Here is a 17,229-nt window from a genome sequence, read left to right on the forward strand (position 1 = left end):
AAGGAGGAGGGAGAAAATTGTTCTCGCTAACCTCTGAGGATAAAACAAGATGCAATGGGCTTAAATTGCAGTGAAGAAAGTTTAGGCTGGACATCAGAAAAAATCCCTAACTGTCACGGTAGTTAAGCAGTGGAACAAATTGCCTAGGAAGATTGTGGAATCTCCATCATTGGAGGTACTTAAGAGCAGATTAGATAAACAGCTTTCAGGACATAGTCTTGCCTTTAAGTGTAGGGGTCAGGACTAGATGATCTCTCAAGGTCCCCTCTAGTCCTGCATTTCTATGATTCTGTAGTGTTTGTGTCAGATGGCTAATATTGGTGATTAATAGGCAATATTGAAGCTATTTCACTAGTGCTCATTTTTAAACATCTGACTACCTAGATTGTTGGTAGATCTTAAATAGGGTATTGTTTTTTTAATCTGATCCTGATACACAGTAAAATTAAAGAAATGTACACAACACAGTTGCTAACTTTCACACGGTAAATAAGCACCCTGACTTTTAACAAAAAGCCAAAAATCAAGCTAATTCCATTTCAAAACAAGGCAAAAACAAGCCGATCTCTAAGAACTCCAACACTCTATGTGACTAGATCCCTCCGCTGTTCAGTCTAGGACTGTGGTAGGCCCGCTGTGCCCCCCTGACTCTCTCCCCCTTTTGCCCCTGCTTGCCGGGAGCCGATTTAAAAATAAAAGCAGCAACAAGCTACTAGCCAAAAAACTAGCCAACAAGCAACTCACAAGGCAGTTAAGCCAAAACCAAGCCCAAATTCTGCATATTTCTTTTTCCGTGGGTTTGACATGTCTGGTACACAACTGAAGTGGTACTTTAGCTTAAACCCATTGGCAGTAGTGCAACAAAGGGTGTCTTGCCAAAATCTATTAAAGAGAATTAAAATATCAGGAAATGTGGGGAAGGATAAACAGATGACCATTGGAGAACATAAAAGAGAGGAAGAAAGGTTATGAGACTGGCTTACTCCTGGAGTAGTTATTCCTGGTTTTCGTTAAACCTTGAATTTCACATGTCTAAAAGAAGCTAGGAATATTTGCAAGTAGAAAAAATAATGTTAAATACAGTCTGTTAACATACATCATTTAGAAGATTTTGCAAAAAAAATCCCTGAAGAAACTTTGTTCTTTTTGACATGATAACATTGTTTTTGTTAGATTGCAAAAGTGGATTGCAAAGAAGTACTAGAGATCATATGTAATTTGGAATCTGAGGGGCAAGATAACACTGCGTTTATTCTTTGTACAACATACCTCACCCAGCAACTTCAAACTGCAACCGTGTATTGCTCTTGGTAAGTAATAAAAATGTGTGTGTGTTTCTCATGTATGGTTTATGAAAAGTGCAACAAACAGTTTAACATGAATTTTAAATGCCATTTTTTCATATTAAAAAAAGATAAAGTGATGACTAGACTAAAACCGGATGTTAAATTAGCTTTTCTACAGTATATGCAAACTTTAAGCATCATTGTTGTGTTAAGGAGAGATAAAGTGGCCTATCTGAAATCACACTTTTTCAATCTGTCAGGGTGAGGCATTGTCAGATAGGTATCGAAAAAGAGATTATGGTACGTCCTTGAGAAATTAAATCTCCAGAACTTGATGACATTCATTTGAGAATTCTAGAGGCAGGAAAAAGTCAAGTAGCTGAGCTACTAACCAGAATAAGTTGGTTCAGTTCATAAAAATATACATTTTTCTATGAAAAAGAGGTTATCTATGGGTAACTAACTGGAGTTCTTGGGGTTGTTGCTTCTGCACATTCATGCTATTGGGATTCATGACCAGTACCCTAGGATCACAGAAATATTGGATAAACTGCACAGGTACCCTGGTCTTGACATTGAACGTTTAGGGACCAAGGTTATAAGAGGCATGTAACTCAAGTGCTTCAGTTTCTTCCATTGAACCCCAGAGCCAAAGGTAGATATGGAACAAGTGAAAGTGGGTTGAGTAGAGAGAATGTGCAGGGGGAACGCCCCCGAAGAACTTAGTTTTTGTAAGAAACCTCTTTTTCTTTCAGGTGACCTCTTTACATTCCCACTGATGAAAATTTGGAAAGCATTACAATCCCCAGAATGCTGGGACTAGGCATTCTTAACTGAACAGTGATTAAAAAATACCCTTCCAATCCTAACATCAGATCTGCATGTCTAATTCAAGTAGAAGTGCACCCTTACATAACTCAGGCTATGGCTACATTAGCGCTTCAAAGCGCTCCCGCGGCAGCGCTTTGAAGCGCTAAGTGTAGTCAAAGCCCCAGCGCTGGGAGAAAGCTCTCCCAGCGCTGTCCGTACTCCACCTCCCTGTGGGGAATAACGGACAGCACTGGGAGCCGGCGCTTTGTAGCGCCGCAATTTGCAGCGCTGCAGAGGGTGTTTTTTCACACCCTGCTGCAGCGCTGCAAATTTGCAAGTGTAGCCATACCCTCAGTGGGAATGTGGCAGCAGTGCAGAGAAGCTGCTCACACTCTTGCTGAATAAACCCATAGCTATGGTCCAGGAACCTTGGCTAAGGTGTAGCAGATCTCTGTTCAAAGTCTGATCTGTTTGGATAGAAGAAAGGAAGTGCTGTTTTTCCTCTCATAATGATAGTAGTAGTAGTAGTAGTAGTAGTGTTAGTGTTCGTTTTCTATAGATAGAAGCTTACTCGTGGGGGAATTCTGCGTCAAATAATAAAAATCCTGCACACAATATTGCAAAATTCTGCGTATTTTATTTGTCAAAATAAGATTCTCTAATCATGCCAGTTTCAATTATTTTGGTAATTTATTTCAAAATACCTGTCAGCAAGTATGTAACACCACACACACTCACTCTCTCTCTCTCTCTTCCCCCCCCCCGGAGTAGAATTAAAGAAACCCCCACAACAACCCAGTTTCTCTTTCTCTGCCTCCTATACCCCCAGAGCCCAGCTGGGGGGGGGGGGCAGACACTCTCACCACCTTCCCTCCCAGATGCAAGCTGCCGGGCCACCAGACACACTCACTTCCTCCCCCCAGAGCCCAGCTGTGCCGTTCTTCTCCCTCCTCTCTCCCCCCCCCCCCCCCCCCCCCCCCCCCCAGATACTGTCACCCTCTACCTCCCAGAGCCCAGGGATCCAGAGGGAGAAATAGCCTGATGCTGGGTCCCAGGCTTGAATGTAGTTTCCTGTGTGCCACCGCCTCCTTCCTTCAGGATGTGCTGGGAACCCTCCAGTTCCCTCCCCCGGCTTTGTCTTCTGTTTGTGAGCTGAGCTCTACCGGGTTCAGCAGCCCCTAGTGGTGGCCAATATCTCTGCAACCCATTTCTGTGGGCGGGGGGAGGCAATTCTGCATGCACATTAATTTCTGTAAAATTCCGCATTGGGCATCTTTTCATTTTCTCTACATAATATTTTAGATACAAACATAAGAGCGGCCATACTGGGTCAGACCAAAGGTCCATCCAGCTTAGCATCCTGTCTTCCAACTATGGCCAATGCCAGGTGCCCCAGAGGGAATGAACAGAATAGGTAATCAAGTGATCCATTCCCTGTCCCTCATTCCCAGCTTCTGGCAAACAGAGGCTAGACATACCATCCCTGCCCATCCTTGCTAATAGCCATTGATGGACCTATCCTCCATGAATTTATCTAGTTCTTTTTTTAAACCGTGTTATTATCTTGGCCTTCACAACATCCTCTGGCAAGGAAGGAGTTCCACAGGTTAACTGTGTTGTGTGAAAAAATACTTCCTTTTGTTTCTTTTAAACCTGCTGCCTATTAATTTCATTTGGTGGCCCCTAGTTCTTGTGTTATGAGGAGCAGTAAATAACAGTTCCTTATTTACTTTCTCCACACCAGTCATGATTTTATAGACCTCTATCATATCCCCCCTTAGTTGTCTCTTTCCAAGCTGAAAAGTCCCAGTTTTATTAATCTCTTCTCATATGGCAGCCTTTCCATACCCCTAATCATTTTTGTTGCCCTTTTCTGAACCTTTCCCAATTCCAATATATCTTTTTTTTGAAATGGGGCAACCACATCTGCACGCAGTATTCAAGATGTGGGCATACCATGGATTTATATAGAGGCAATATGGTATTTTCTGTCTTCTTATCTATCCCTTTCTTAATGATTCCCAACATTCTGTTTGCTTTTTTGACTGCTGCTGCATATTGAGTGGATGTTTTCAGAGAATTATCCACAGTCACTCCAAGATCTCTTTCTTGAGTGGTAACAGCTAATTTAGACCCCATCATTTTATATGTATAGTTGGGATTATGTTTTCCAATGTGCATTAGTTTGCATTTATAAACATTGAATTTCATCTGCCATTTTGTTGCCCAGTCACCCAGTTTTGAGAGATCCTTTTTTAGCTCTTCGCAGTCTGCCTGGGACTTAACTGTCTTGCGTAGTTTTGTATCATCTATAAATTTTGCCACCTCACTGTTTACCCCTTTTTTCAGATCATTTATGAAGATGTTAAATAGGACTGGTCCCAGAACAGACCTCTGGGGGACACCACTATTTACCTCTCTCCATTCTGAAAACTGACCATTTATTCCTACCATTGTTTCCTATCTTTTAACCAGTTACTAATCCATGAGAGAACCTTCCCTCTTATCCCATGACTGCTTACTTTGGTTAAGAACCTTTGGTTAGGGACTTTGTCAAAAGCTTTCTGATTCCTCGTCCACATGCTTGTTGACCCCCTCAAAGAATTCTAGTAGATTGGTGAGGCATGATTCCCCTTTACAAAAACCATATTGACTATTCACCAACAAATCCTGTTAATCTATGTGTCTGATAATTTTGTTCTTTACTATAGTTTCAACCAGCTTGCCTGGTACTGAAGTCAGGCTTACCAGCCTGTAATTGCCGGGGTTGCCTCTGGAGCCCTTTTTAAAAATTTGGCATCACATTAGCTATCCTCCAGTTATTTGGTACAGAAGCTGATTTGAATGATAGATTACAGACTTCAGTTAGTAGTCCTGCAATTTCAAATTGAGTTCTTTCAGAACTCTTGGGTGAATACTGTCTGGTCTTGGTGGCTTATTACTTTTTTACTTATTAGATAGTTACTACTACTTCTTACTGTGCGGTAATGCCCAGTTCTCCTGGCTTTAAGCGCCGTCTGTCTTGCTGGGAGGCGATCCTGGTCAGTGACAGACACTCCCACAGTTTCTGTTTCCTCGTGGAATCACACGTTGGTCAGACGTGCAATTTTTCTCTGCCACTGAAATCAAGAGCCAGAAAAAAATAGAGCTAGCTTCATCTCATGATGGAGAGCACTCTACATCCGGTCTCGACCTAGGCCAAAGGGACCCTTCCTGTATGTCAGTCCTCCTGCAAGTCTGCTCCTTCAGAGCCCTTCAGTTCTGTGGCATCTAAGAGGAAGAGACAGGACTCCTCTCATAAGCCCTCAAAAGAACATTCTCTGGGCTCACCTGGTAGAGATCCTACTTCTAAAAAGCCAAGAACAACAGTTTTCTCAGCTAACCTGGCACCTCTGGCTCTTCAATCAGTTGCTGTTGAGGCTTCCACTTCCTGAGGTACTGAGGGTATGGTTAGACCACAAGGCAGGAAAGCCACGAGCCTGGAGAGACCATTAATAATATTGGGTCAAGGCAGCAAGAAGAGCTCTTTCTATGCTTCATCGGTACCAAAGAAACCGACTTGGGCTTCAACCACATTTTGGTGCCATCAGCAATCATGCTTCCCTCTAAGCGCCCAAAGCCTGCGGAACCCTCAGCAGCCTTACGCATGGCTACCTCAGTGCAGACTTCAGCCTTTGTACCAATCACCGTTCACCGTAGATCTCTCCAGGTGCCCCACCTTTCCTGAGTGAACATGAGGAAGAGGATTCAAGTGTCAGTTCTGGGCTCTCCTCCTCACTCCTTCGGAGGTCCCTTCCCAGAATCCTCCTGTGAAGGCACAACTGTTCGTGGCCTACGATTACCACCAACCCCTTGCTGGTATGAGCACCCTTGGGTGCTGCCTCCTATACCGTATGCACCTCCTCCATGGGCAGCTTATCGCCAATAATTTTCCAAGAAATCAAGTGCCCCCCACCATAGAGACGAGCAACCAGCATCACCTACTCCCTCCAGAGATCTGATGCTCCACAGGAATCCTTCAAGACAAGGGAAGCTAGAGCTGATGAAGGGATCTCCCCCATGGCCAACATCTCCTCTTCATTTCCTACTCCTGGGGAAATTGTGTGCATCTGTGGATGTGCAGAATTCCTCTCCTACGTAATTTTGTATTTTCCTGCATAAAAAACATTTTGCTTAATTGCTGCAGTTCTGCCTTTTGCCTACCAGCCAGCTGCGCTCAGGCTGGCTGTTCTAGTGCTACAGCAACCTCTGGTGGGCAAAAGGTAGAACTGCAGCACTTTTTAGGCAAAATATATTTTATTCAGGAAAATACAAAATTCTATGCCCAGTGCTGCAAAATTCCCCCAGGAGTAGAAGTTAATCACAGCACCCTGCCCACAGAGCCAGGTTAGGAAAGAGTGGAGCATACAGGGCTGCTGGTGGGGTCACAGACTGGGGTTCAGAATGGCTAGTGGGGGGACGACACACTGCAGCATGGGCTTAGGAGCTAGTGGGGTGATAGCATTGAGCATGGGGATGGGGGTCTGAAGAGACTCATGGGAATGAGAGGTGTGGGGACAGGGGCAGACATGCCTGACTGAAGGGAGAGGCTTGAGGTCAGCCAGGGTCTGCATGGGGGAGGCTTCCGAACACCCTAACAATCCCCCCCCCACCCTCCAGAAAAACCTCACACCCAACACCCTCCAGGATCACTCTTTGGCTCCTTCCCTCTCCCTCAGCTCCTCCATTACCCTGACTCCCCCAAGCCTTTGCACTGCTTCTGACAAGTGCAGGAAGTACAGTAGGGGATGGTTCAAAGTTGCTTGCAAATAGCACAGACGAGTCTCTGCAAACATTGAAAGGTTCTAGAGTGACCTATGTTTTCTTGATATCTAAACTCTGACCTAAATGAGAGAACTCAGCAAGTGTGAAACAGACCAGAGATCCCACCTCCTCCAATTCCTTATCTCCCAGAGGTCATATGAGCCATATCAGAGAAGACCAGAGATTTCAGAGAAGGAAACCATCCTCTTCTCAGCCTCCCGTCTTGCACCTATTCACCTCCAAGCAGCAATTTTGATGGGTTGGTCGAGGGTTTGACTTGCCATCCTCATCCTCTTCAGCTGCACCGATTTACCAGTCTTCCTCCCTTTGGCGACCACCTTCACTGCTTCAGGCAAGCCTGGGAGTCAGTCACTACGGACAAGTGGGTTTTGGAGATCATCTCCACAGGTTACACCATCCACTTTACTTCACTTCCACCAATGAACCCCTCTTTCCTGTCCCTCTTCAGGGAACTCTCTCACAAGAACATGCTTCATCAAAAAATACACACCCTCTTACATTTGAGAACTATAGAACGCAGCACAGAGGGAAGGAGTTTTATTCAAGGTACTTCCTGATACCAAAAAGAGCAGAGGTTGGAGACCCATCCTTGACCTGAGGCTACTCAGTACCTGTGTGAAGGCACAGAAATTCAAAATGGTGATGCTTGCAGTGATAATTCCAACACTAGAGCAAGAGATTGTTTCTCAGCCCTCACCTTCAAGATGCGTATTTCCACATTACTATACATCCATCCCACAAACAATTTCTCTATTTCTTTGTTGGCCAGAACCACTTTAAATGCCGAGTGTTCCCCTTCAGCCTAACTGTCTTTTTGATGGTCTGCAGAAAAGGTGTCTTACCTTGACAAATGGTTGCTGAAAGGCCACTCCCTGGAACTGATGTCTTGGGTACCTTCCGATGCTATAGACCTATTCCTCAAATTGGGCCTACAACTGAACATACAAAAATCCACCTTGACCCTGTGCAAAATTTGTGTTCATAGGGACCATCTTGAATCAGTGACAAGAAGTGCCTACCTTCCCCTGCACAGGTTTGTGGCTCTTTCCAACGTAGTAAACAGAATTCAGTTCAGCCCCTAAACCACAGTCAGGAGCTGCATTAAATTACTGGGACACAGGGACAAGCCTCTGTCAGCCTTGTGATCACCTTCCCTCTGTGTGATTAACGAGGGGTAGGACTGACCTAGGAGAGAAGGCCTTAAAAGCGAGAGGCTAAGTGACCAAGGGGAGCTAGCAAACAGGGGACCGCCAACAGGGGAGTTTGTAGGAGGAAGTTTGTAGGAAGTCACTATGGTTAGAAAGGGCCGCATAGCCAGTGCCAGTGCTGCTCCTTTCTCCTCCTCCTGCGCTTGTGTTCAGACAGCCTAACCTTAGATGTCTCTACCCAGATCCTGGTGTGAATTTGCAGAGACTGTGGCCTGCATTTCCCACTCACTGAAAGCCAGGTTGTGGGGGATCATCCAGTGTGAAAGGCGCCTGCTGGTGCAGTCTCTCAGGAAGCAGGTGGGAGAGCTACAAGAAGAGGTAGCTAGGTTGAGGAGCATCTGTGCCCACGAGAAATTCCTTGAGAATATTCATATGGAGTCATCCAAGGCTGAGAAAGCTATCCAGCTGCAGAGGATTCCTGTCGCACCACCCGGGGAGGAGGATATGGCTCTGTTACAGGGAGGACATTGGCAGCTAGTTACTTCTGGCAGCAGACAGTAACATCCTTTCCCCCCCCACCCCACAATGAGAGATGAGGAATCACCCCCAAATGTGAAGGAGGAGAAGCCATGTACCCCCAAGGCTGGGAGGATCGCAGCCACCGCTCCCCGGAGTAAACATAAGGTAGTAGTGGTTGGTGACTCTCTTCTGAGGGGGACGGAGGCACCCATCTCTCGCCCTGACATGGCATCCCAGGGGGTATGCTGACTGCCAGGAGCCCATCCGCAACACATTACAGAGGGATTGTCGAGGACCATCCGGCCTCTGACTACTACCCCATGCTACTCATCCATGTGGGCACTAATAATACTGTGAGGTATGACCTGCAGCAGATCAGAAGTGACTATAGGGCGCTGGGAGTAAGGGTGAAGGAGTTGGACGGTGCAGGTGGTGGTCTCTTCGATCCTTCCAGTCAAGGGTAGGGGCCCGCGCAGAGACAGATGCATCCTGGAGGTGAATGCCTAGCTGCAAAGATGGTGTTGCCAGGAGGGTTTCGGCTTCCTTGACCATGGGATGCTGTTCCTGGAAGAAGGACTGCTAATTGAGGAAGGGGAAGGGCATATTTGGATACAGACTGGCTAACCTAGTGAGGAGGGCTTTAAACTAGGTTTGAAGGGGGCAGGTGACCAAAGCCCACAGGTAAGTCAAGAACATGGAGACCTGGGAGAAGGTTCAGAATTTGGGGGGAGCATGGGCTCATAGACTCATAGATTTTAAGGTCAGAAGAGACCATTATGATCATCTAGTCTGACCTCCTGCACAAAGCAGGCCATAGAATCTTACCCATCCACTTCTATAACAAACCCCTAACCTATGTCTGAGGTATTGAAGTCTTCAAATTGTGGTCTGAAGACCTCAAGCTGCAGAGAATCCTCCAGCAAGTGACCCATGCCCCATGCTGCAGAGGAAGGCGAAAAACCTCCAGGGCCTCTGCCAATCTGCCCCGGAGGAAAATTCCTTCCCGACCCCAAATATAGCGATCAGTTAAACCCTGAGCATGTGGGCAAGACTCACCCGCCAGCACCCAGGAAAGAATTCTCTGCAGTAACTCAGATCCCATCCCATCACAGACCACTGGACATATTTACCTGCTGATAATCAAAGATCAGTTGCCAAAATTAGGCTATCCCATCATACCATCCCTTCCATAAACTTATCAAGCTTAGTCTTGAAGCCAGATATGTCTTTTGCCCCCATTACTCCCCTTGGAAGGCTGTTCCAGAACTTCACTCCTCTAATGGTTAGAACCCGTCTAATTTCAAGTCTCAACTTCCTAGTGTCCAGTTTATACCCATTTGTTCTTGTGTCCACATTGGTACTAAGCTTAAATAATTCCTCTCCCTCCCTAATATTAATCCTCTGATATATTTATAAAGAGCAAGCATATCCCCCCATAACCTTCTTTTGGTTAGGCTAAACAAGCCAAGCTCTTTGAGTCTCCTTTCATAAGACAGGTTTTCCATTCCTCGGATCATCCTAGTAGCCTGTCTCTGAACCTGTTCGAGTTTGAATTCATTCTTCTTAAATATGAGAGACCAGAACTGCACACAGTATTCCAGATGAGGTCTCACCAGTGCCTTATATAATGGTACTAACACCTCCTTATCTTGGCTGGAAATACCTCGCCTGATGCATCCTAAAACTGCATTAGCTTTTTTAACGGCCATATCACATTGGTGGCTCATAGTCATCCTGTGATCAACCAATAGAATCATAGAATCTCAGGGTTGGAAGGGACCTCAGGAGGTCATCTAGTCCAACCCCCTGCTCAAAGCAGGACCAAACCCAACTAAATACTCCAAGGTCCTTCTCCTCCTCTGTTACTTCCAACTGATGTGTCCCCAATTTATAACTAAAATTCTTATTATTAATCCCTAAATGCATGACCTTGCACTTTTCACTATTAAATTTCATCCTATTACTGTTACTCCAGTTTACAAGGTCATCCAGATCTTCCTGTATGATATCCCGGTCCTTCTCTGTGTTGGCAATACCTCCCAGCTTTGTGTCATCCACAAACTTTATTAGCACATTCCCGCTTTTTGTGCCAATGTCAGTAATAAAAAGGTTAAATAAGATTGGTCCCAAAACTGATCCCTGAGGAACTCCACTAGTAACCTCCTTCCAGCCTGACAGTTCACCCTTCAGTATGACCCGTTGTAGTCTCCCCTTTAACCAGTTCCTTATCCACCTTTCAGTTTTCATATTGATCCCCATCTTTTCCAATTTAATAATTCCCCATGTGGAACTGTGTCAAATGCCTTCCTGAAATTGAGGTAAATTAGATCTACTGCATTTCCTTTGTCTAAATAATCTGTTACCTTCTCAAAGAAGGAGATCAGGTTGGTTTGGCACGATCTACCTTTTGTAAAACCATGTTGTAATTTGTCCCAATTACCATTGACCTCAATGTCTTAACTACTTTCTCCTTCAAAAATTTTTCCAAGACCCCTTGCATACTACAGATGTCAAACTAACGGGCCTATAGTTACTCGGATCACTTTTTTTCCCTTTCTTAAAAATAGGAACTACGTTAGCAATTCTCCAGTCATACGGTACAACCCCTGAGTTTACTGATTCATTAAAAATTCTTGCTAATGGGCTTGCAATTTCATGTGCCAGTTCCTTTAATATTCTTGGATGAAGATTATCTGGGCCCTCCGATTTTGTCCCATTAAGCTGTTCGAGATTGGCTTCTACCTCAGATGTGGTAATATCTACCTCATATCCTCATTCCCATTTGTCATCCTTCCATTATCCCTGAGCTCCTCATTAGCCTTATTAAAGACTGAGGCAAAGTATTTATTTAGATATTGGGCCATATCCTTAACCTCCATTCCATCCTCAGTGTTTAGCGGTCCCACTTCTTCTTTCTTTGTTTTCTTCTCATTTATATGGCTATAGAACCTTTTACTATTGGTTTTAATTCCCTTTGCAAGGTCCAACTCTACATGGCTTTTAGCTTTTCTCACTTCATCCCTACATGTTCTGACCTTACTAAGGTAGCTTTCCTTGCTAATCCCGCCCATCTTCCACTCCTTGTAGGCTTTCTGCTTTTTCTTAATCACCTCCCTGAGATGCTTGCTCATCCAGCTTGGTCTACAACTCCTGCCTATGTTTTTTTTCCCCTTTCTTGGGATGCAGGCTTCTGATAGTTTCTGCAACTTTGACTTAAAGTAATTCCAGGCCTCCTCCGCCTTTAGATACACAAGTTCTTCAGTCCAATCCACTTCCCTAACTAATTTCCTTAATTCTTTAAAGTTAGCCCTTTTGAAATAAAAAACCCTAGTCCCAGATCTATTTTTGTTTATCCTTCCATCTAGTTTGAACTGAATTAACTCATGATCACTTGAACCAAGGCTGTCCCCTACAACTATTTCTTCTGAGGTCCTCACTACTCACCAAAACCAAATCTAAAAGGGCATTCCCTCTTGTTGGTTCTTCAACTACTTGGTGAAGAAATCCATCAGCTATCACATCCAGAAAAATCTGAGCCCTATTATTGTTACTAGCACTTGTCCTCCAGTCTATATCTGGGAAGTTAGTCTCCCATGATCACACAATTCCCATTAGTGTTTACTTCATTAAAAACATTAAAGAGGTTTCTATCCATATCCAAGTAGGATCCCGGTGGTCTGTAGCACACACCAAGCACTATCTCAGGGGAGGCTCTAACAGCTTTCTTCCCCAATGTGATTTTTGCCCAGGCAGACTCTGTCTTATCCATTCCATCCCTTCTTATTTCTTTACAGTTAACCTCATCATTGATATACAATGCTACTCCACCACCTTTGCCTTTTATTTCTCTTTCCTAAACAGCACATAGCCTTCAATACCTGTACTCCAGTCATGACTACTATTCCACCAGTAGTAGGGATAAAAGAGAGACAAGACAGAACTGGGGGTGGGGGAATCAAATCAGTATCTTAGATGTCTGTGTACTAATGCGAGAAGTATGGAGAATAAATAAACACAACTATGACATAGTTGGCATCATAAAGACCTGGTGGGATAATATGCATGACTAGAATATTGGTATAGAAGGGTACAGCTTGCTCAAGATGGACAGGCTGGGGAGGAGAAGAAGGGTGTTGCCTTATATATTAAAAATGTATACACTTGGACTGAGGTTGAGATGGAAATAGGAGACAGACTTGTTGAAAGTCTCTGGGTAAGGATAAAAGGAGTAAAAAACAAGAGTGATGTTGTGGTAGGGGTCTACTGCAGACCACGTAAGAAGAAGAGGTGGATAAGGCTTTTTTTAAACAACTAACAAAATCATCTAAAGCACAGGACTTGGTGGTGATGGGGGACTTCAACTACTCAGACGTCTGTTGGGGAAACAGAGCAAGGTACAGATTATCCAGCAAATTCTTGGAATGTATTGGAGACAATTTTTTTATTACGAAGGTGAAGAAAGCTACTAGAGGAGCGGCTGTTCCAGATTTGATTTTGACAAATAGGGAAGAACTGGTTGAGAATTTGAAAGTGGAAGGCAGCTTCAATGAAAGTGATCATGAAATGGTACAGTTCATGATTCTAAGGAATGGTAGGAGGCAGAAAGCAAAATAAAGATAATGGATATCAAAAAGGCAGACTTTAGCAAACTCAGGGAGTTGGTAGGTAAGGTCCCATGGGAAGCAAGTCTAAGGGGAAAAACAATTGAAGACAGTTGATAGTTTTTCAAAGAGACATTATTAAGGGCACAAGAGCAAACTTTCCCACTGCGTAGGAAAGATAGGAAGTATGGCAAGAGACCACCCTGGCTTAACCAGGAGATCTTTAGTGATCTAACACTCAAAAAAAGAGTCCTACAAAAAGTGGAAACTCGGTCAAATTACAAAGGATGAATATAAACATAACACAAGCATGTAGGGACAAAATTAGAAAGGCCGAGGCATAAAACAGTATCAAACTAGCTAGAGACATAAAAGGTAACAAGAAGACATTCTATAAATACATTAGAAGCAAGAGGAAGACCAAGGACACAGGGTAGTACTGTTACTCAATGAAGGGGGAAAAACAATAATAGAAAATGTGGAAATGACAGAGGTGCTTAATGACTTTTTTGTTTCGGTTTTCTCCAAGAAGATTGGCAGTGATTGGACTAATATAGTGAATACCAGTGAAAATGTGGTATGATCAGAAGAGGCTAAAATGGGGAAAGCACAAGTTAAAAATTACTTTGACAAATTAGATGTCTTCTAGTCATCAGCACCTGATTAATGCATCCTAGAATACTCGAGTTGACTTAGGAGATATCTGAGCCATTAGCAATTATCTTTGAAAAGTCATAGAAGACTGGAGAGATTCCAAAAGATTGGGAAAGAGCAACTATAGTGCCCATCTGTAAAAAGGGAAATAAGGACAACCCAAGGAATTACAGACCAGTCAGCTTAACTTCTTTACCTGTAAAGATAATGGAGCAAATAATTAAGCAATCAGTTTTCAAACATCTAGATGATAATAAGGTGATAAGTAACAGTCAGCATGGATTTGTCAAGAACAAATTGTGTCAAACTAACCTGATAACTTTCTTTGACAGCCTTGTGGATAGGGGGGAAATGGTAGACATGGTCTATCTTAACTTTTTAGTAAAGCTTTTGATGCTGTCTTGCCTGATCTACTCATAAACAAATGAGGGAAATGCAACCTAGATGGAGCTACTATAAGATGGGTGCAAAACTGGTGGGAAAACTGTTCTCAGAGTAATTATCAGTGGTTCACAGTCATGCTGGAAGGACATAACGAGTGGGGTCCCGCAGGGATCAGTTCTGGGTCCGGTTCTGTTCAATATCTTCATCAATGATTTAGATAATGGCATAGAGAGTACACTAACAAAGTTTGCAAATGATACCCAGCTGGGAGGGGTTGCAAGTGCAAAATGATCTGGATAAACTGGAGAAATTGTCTGAAGCAAATAGCATGAAATAAATAAGGACAAATGCAAAGTACTCCATTTATGAAGGAACAATCAGTAGCACACATACAAAATGAGAAATGACTGCCTCGGAAGGAGTACTGCAGAAAGGAATCTGAGGATCATAGTGGACCCCAAGCTAAAGATGAGTCAACAGGGTAACGCAAAAAAAAAAAGCAAACATCATTCTGTGATGCGTTTGTAAGGAAGACACAAAAAGTAATTCTTCTGCTCTACTCTGCACTGATTAGGCCTCAACTGGAGTATTGTGTCCAGTTCTGGGCACCACATTTCAGGAAAGATGTGGACAAATGGGAGAGAGTCCATAGAAGAGCAACAAAAATGATTAACGGGCTAGAAAACATGACCTATCAGAGAAGATTGAGAAAATTGGATTTGTTTAGTCTGGAAAAGAGACGACTGAGAGTGCACATAAGTTTTCAAGTACGTAAAAGGTTGTTAAAAGGAGGAGGGAGAAACATTGGTTTTCTTAACCTCTGAGGATAGGACAAGAAGCAACGGGCTTAAATTGCAGCAAGGTAGGTTAAGGTTGGACATTAGGAAAAACTTCCTAAATGTTGGAGTGGTTAAGCATTGGAATAAATGGCCTAGGGAGGTTGTGGAATCTTCATCATTGGATATTTTTAACAGCAGGTTAGACAAACAGCTTTCAGGAATGGTCTAGGTAAATACTTAGTCCTGCCATGAGTACAGGGGACTGGACTAGATGACCTCTCAAGGTCCCTTGCGGTCCTATGATTCTATGGCAGCCACTGCCTTTGTTACAGAATACGCCAAGCTTCAAATGCGCTGCCTTCAGGGGTGTCTCAGAATTGTCTAGTCACTTACCAGACAGTGTAAATATGCTTCTTTCCATACCTACCTTCATAAAACAATCCTTTGACTGGTGGAAAGACCATCACAACATGTGCAGAGTTCCATTTGCATGTCCTCCCCCAATGGTCATTATAGTAACAGACACCTCTCTGCTAGGTTGAGGAGTATATCTAGACACTTTCACAATCCAAGGCAAGTGGATGTCACAAGAGGCGATGTCACACATCAGTCTGCTACAAATCCAAGTAGTCAGATACACCTGTCTCCAATTCCTACCACTGATTAGGGACAAACACACAAAGATCATGCCAGACAGTATATCATGGATGTTTTACATTAATCTCCAAGGAGTAATGGTCAATGGCTCCATGTGTAGTTGGTAGCCGGTATCAAGCGGAATGCCCCAAGGGTTGGTCCTCTGGCTGGTTTTGTTCAATATCTTCATCAATGATCTGGAGGATGGCGTGGACTGCACCTTCAGCAAGTTTGCAGATGACACTAAACTGGGAGGAGTGGTAGATACGCTGGAGGGTAGGGATAGGATACAGAGGAATCTAGACAAATAGAGGATTGGGCCAAAAGGAATCTGATGAGGTTCAGCAAGGACAAATGCAGAGTCCTGCACTTAGGACAGAAGAATCCCATGCAGGGCTTAAACTGCAGCAAGGGAGGTTTAGGTTGGACATTCGGAAAAAGTTCCTAACTGTCAGGGTGGTTAAGCACTGAAATAAATTGCCTAGGGAGGTTGTGGAATCTCCATCTCTGGGGATACTTAAGAGTAGGTTAGATAAATGTCTGTCCGGGATGGTCTAGACAGTATTTGGTCCTGCCACGAGGGCAGGGGACTGGACTTGATGACCTCTCGAGGTCCCTTCCAGTCCTAGAATCTATGAATCTATATTTGCAGGAGAAAGGTTTGAAGATCCACTTTTGACAGGCAATTCCAGTATATAATGTAGACTTTGCTGGAATCCTAAGTATAACTGAGAGTAAGGCTGTGAACCAGAATAGGCCTTGCCTTGGGAAAATAGCAATGCACCATGTATTAGCTAACATTAAGCACATTCTTGAAAGGATGGTGTGATGGGTTGGACCCCTCTTTGGGATGCCACCTGTTGTACTGGGATTTCACTGAGTCTGTCTGCTCCACTAGCCTGGGCTCCTTCTCCTTGTTTTTCTGAATTAGGCTCTCTGGCAGTGCGCATGCACACACACACAGGTAGGGAGCATCAGCAGTAGAATCACAGAGGCTGCAAACAGCTCTCTATGGGAAGGTTCAGCTAGGAAATTGGCCAACACTCAAGTGCAGCTTCCCTCTGGAAAGTACACCCAAGATGATATTGTCTTGTGCTGTATAGAAAGATGTGCACAGCGCGAGCTCATAAAAATTCGCCCTCTCCCTCAATGTGAAGAGAGAGATGCACAACTTCTTGCCCACCCAGTTATAAATTGCACAAACTGGGTTATGTGATAAACAGGAAATAGGTTTATTAACTATGAAAGGTAAATTTTAAGTGATTATAAGGGATAGCAAACAGAACAAAGCAGATTACTAAGCAAATAAAACAAAACAAGCAAACTAAGCTTGATTCACTAAAGAAACAAGTTACAAAATATAATTTCTCACCTTAAATGTTGACTTGGGCAGGATGCAGAGTTTCTGTAGCTTAGATTTCCAGTTATTTCTCTTTACAGACTAGACTCCTGTCTCAGTCTGGACTCAGCCCTTGCCTTTCCTTCAGCTTACTTCCTTTGTCTCTTCACATACTTTTTAGTAGTCTCACTTCTTGGATGGGAAAGCAGTGAAGGGAGAGAAGAGTCCTGATGGCCTTGCCTCCCAGCC

At 43.8% G+C, this 17,229-nt stretch overlaps 1 protein-coding gene across 1 annotated transcript in view; it reads left to right on the plus strand.

Annotated features, from left to right (window-relative positions):
• RLF (RLF zinc finger) overlaps positions 1 to 17,229 on the plus strand; it is a 116,280-nt gene that overhangs the window by 63,184 nt on the left and 35,867 nt on the right. Inside the window, exon 6 of the mRNA XM_044997975.1 lies at positions 1,174 to 1,310. Coding sequence (XP_044853910.1) covers positions 1,174 to 1,310 — 137 coding nt within the window. The remainder of the gene's footprint in view (positions 1 to 1,173; positions 1,311 to 17,229) is intronic.

Source organism: Mauremys mutica, chromosome 23 (genome assembly GCF_020497125.1).
Source record: "Mauremys mutica isolate MM-2020 ecotype Southern chromosome 23, ASM2049712v1, whole genome shotgun sequence".
NCBI lineage: Eukaryota > Metazoa > Chordata > Testudines > Geoemydidae > Mauremys > Mauremys mutica.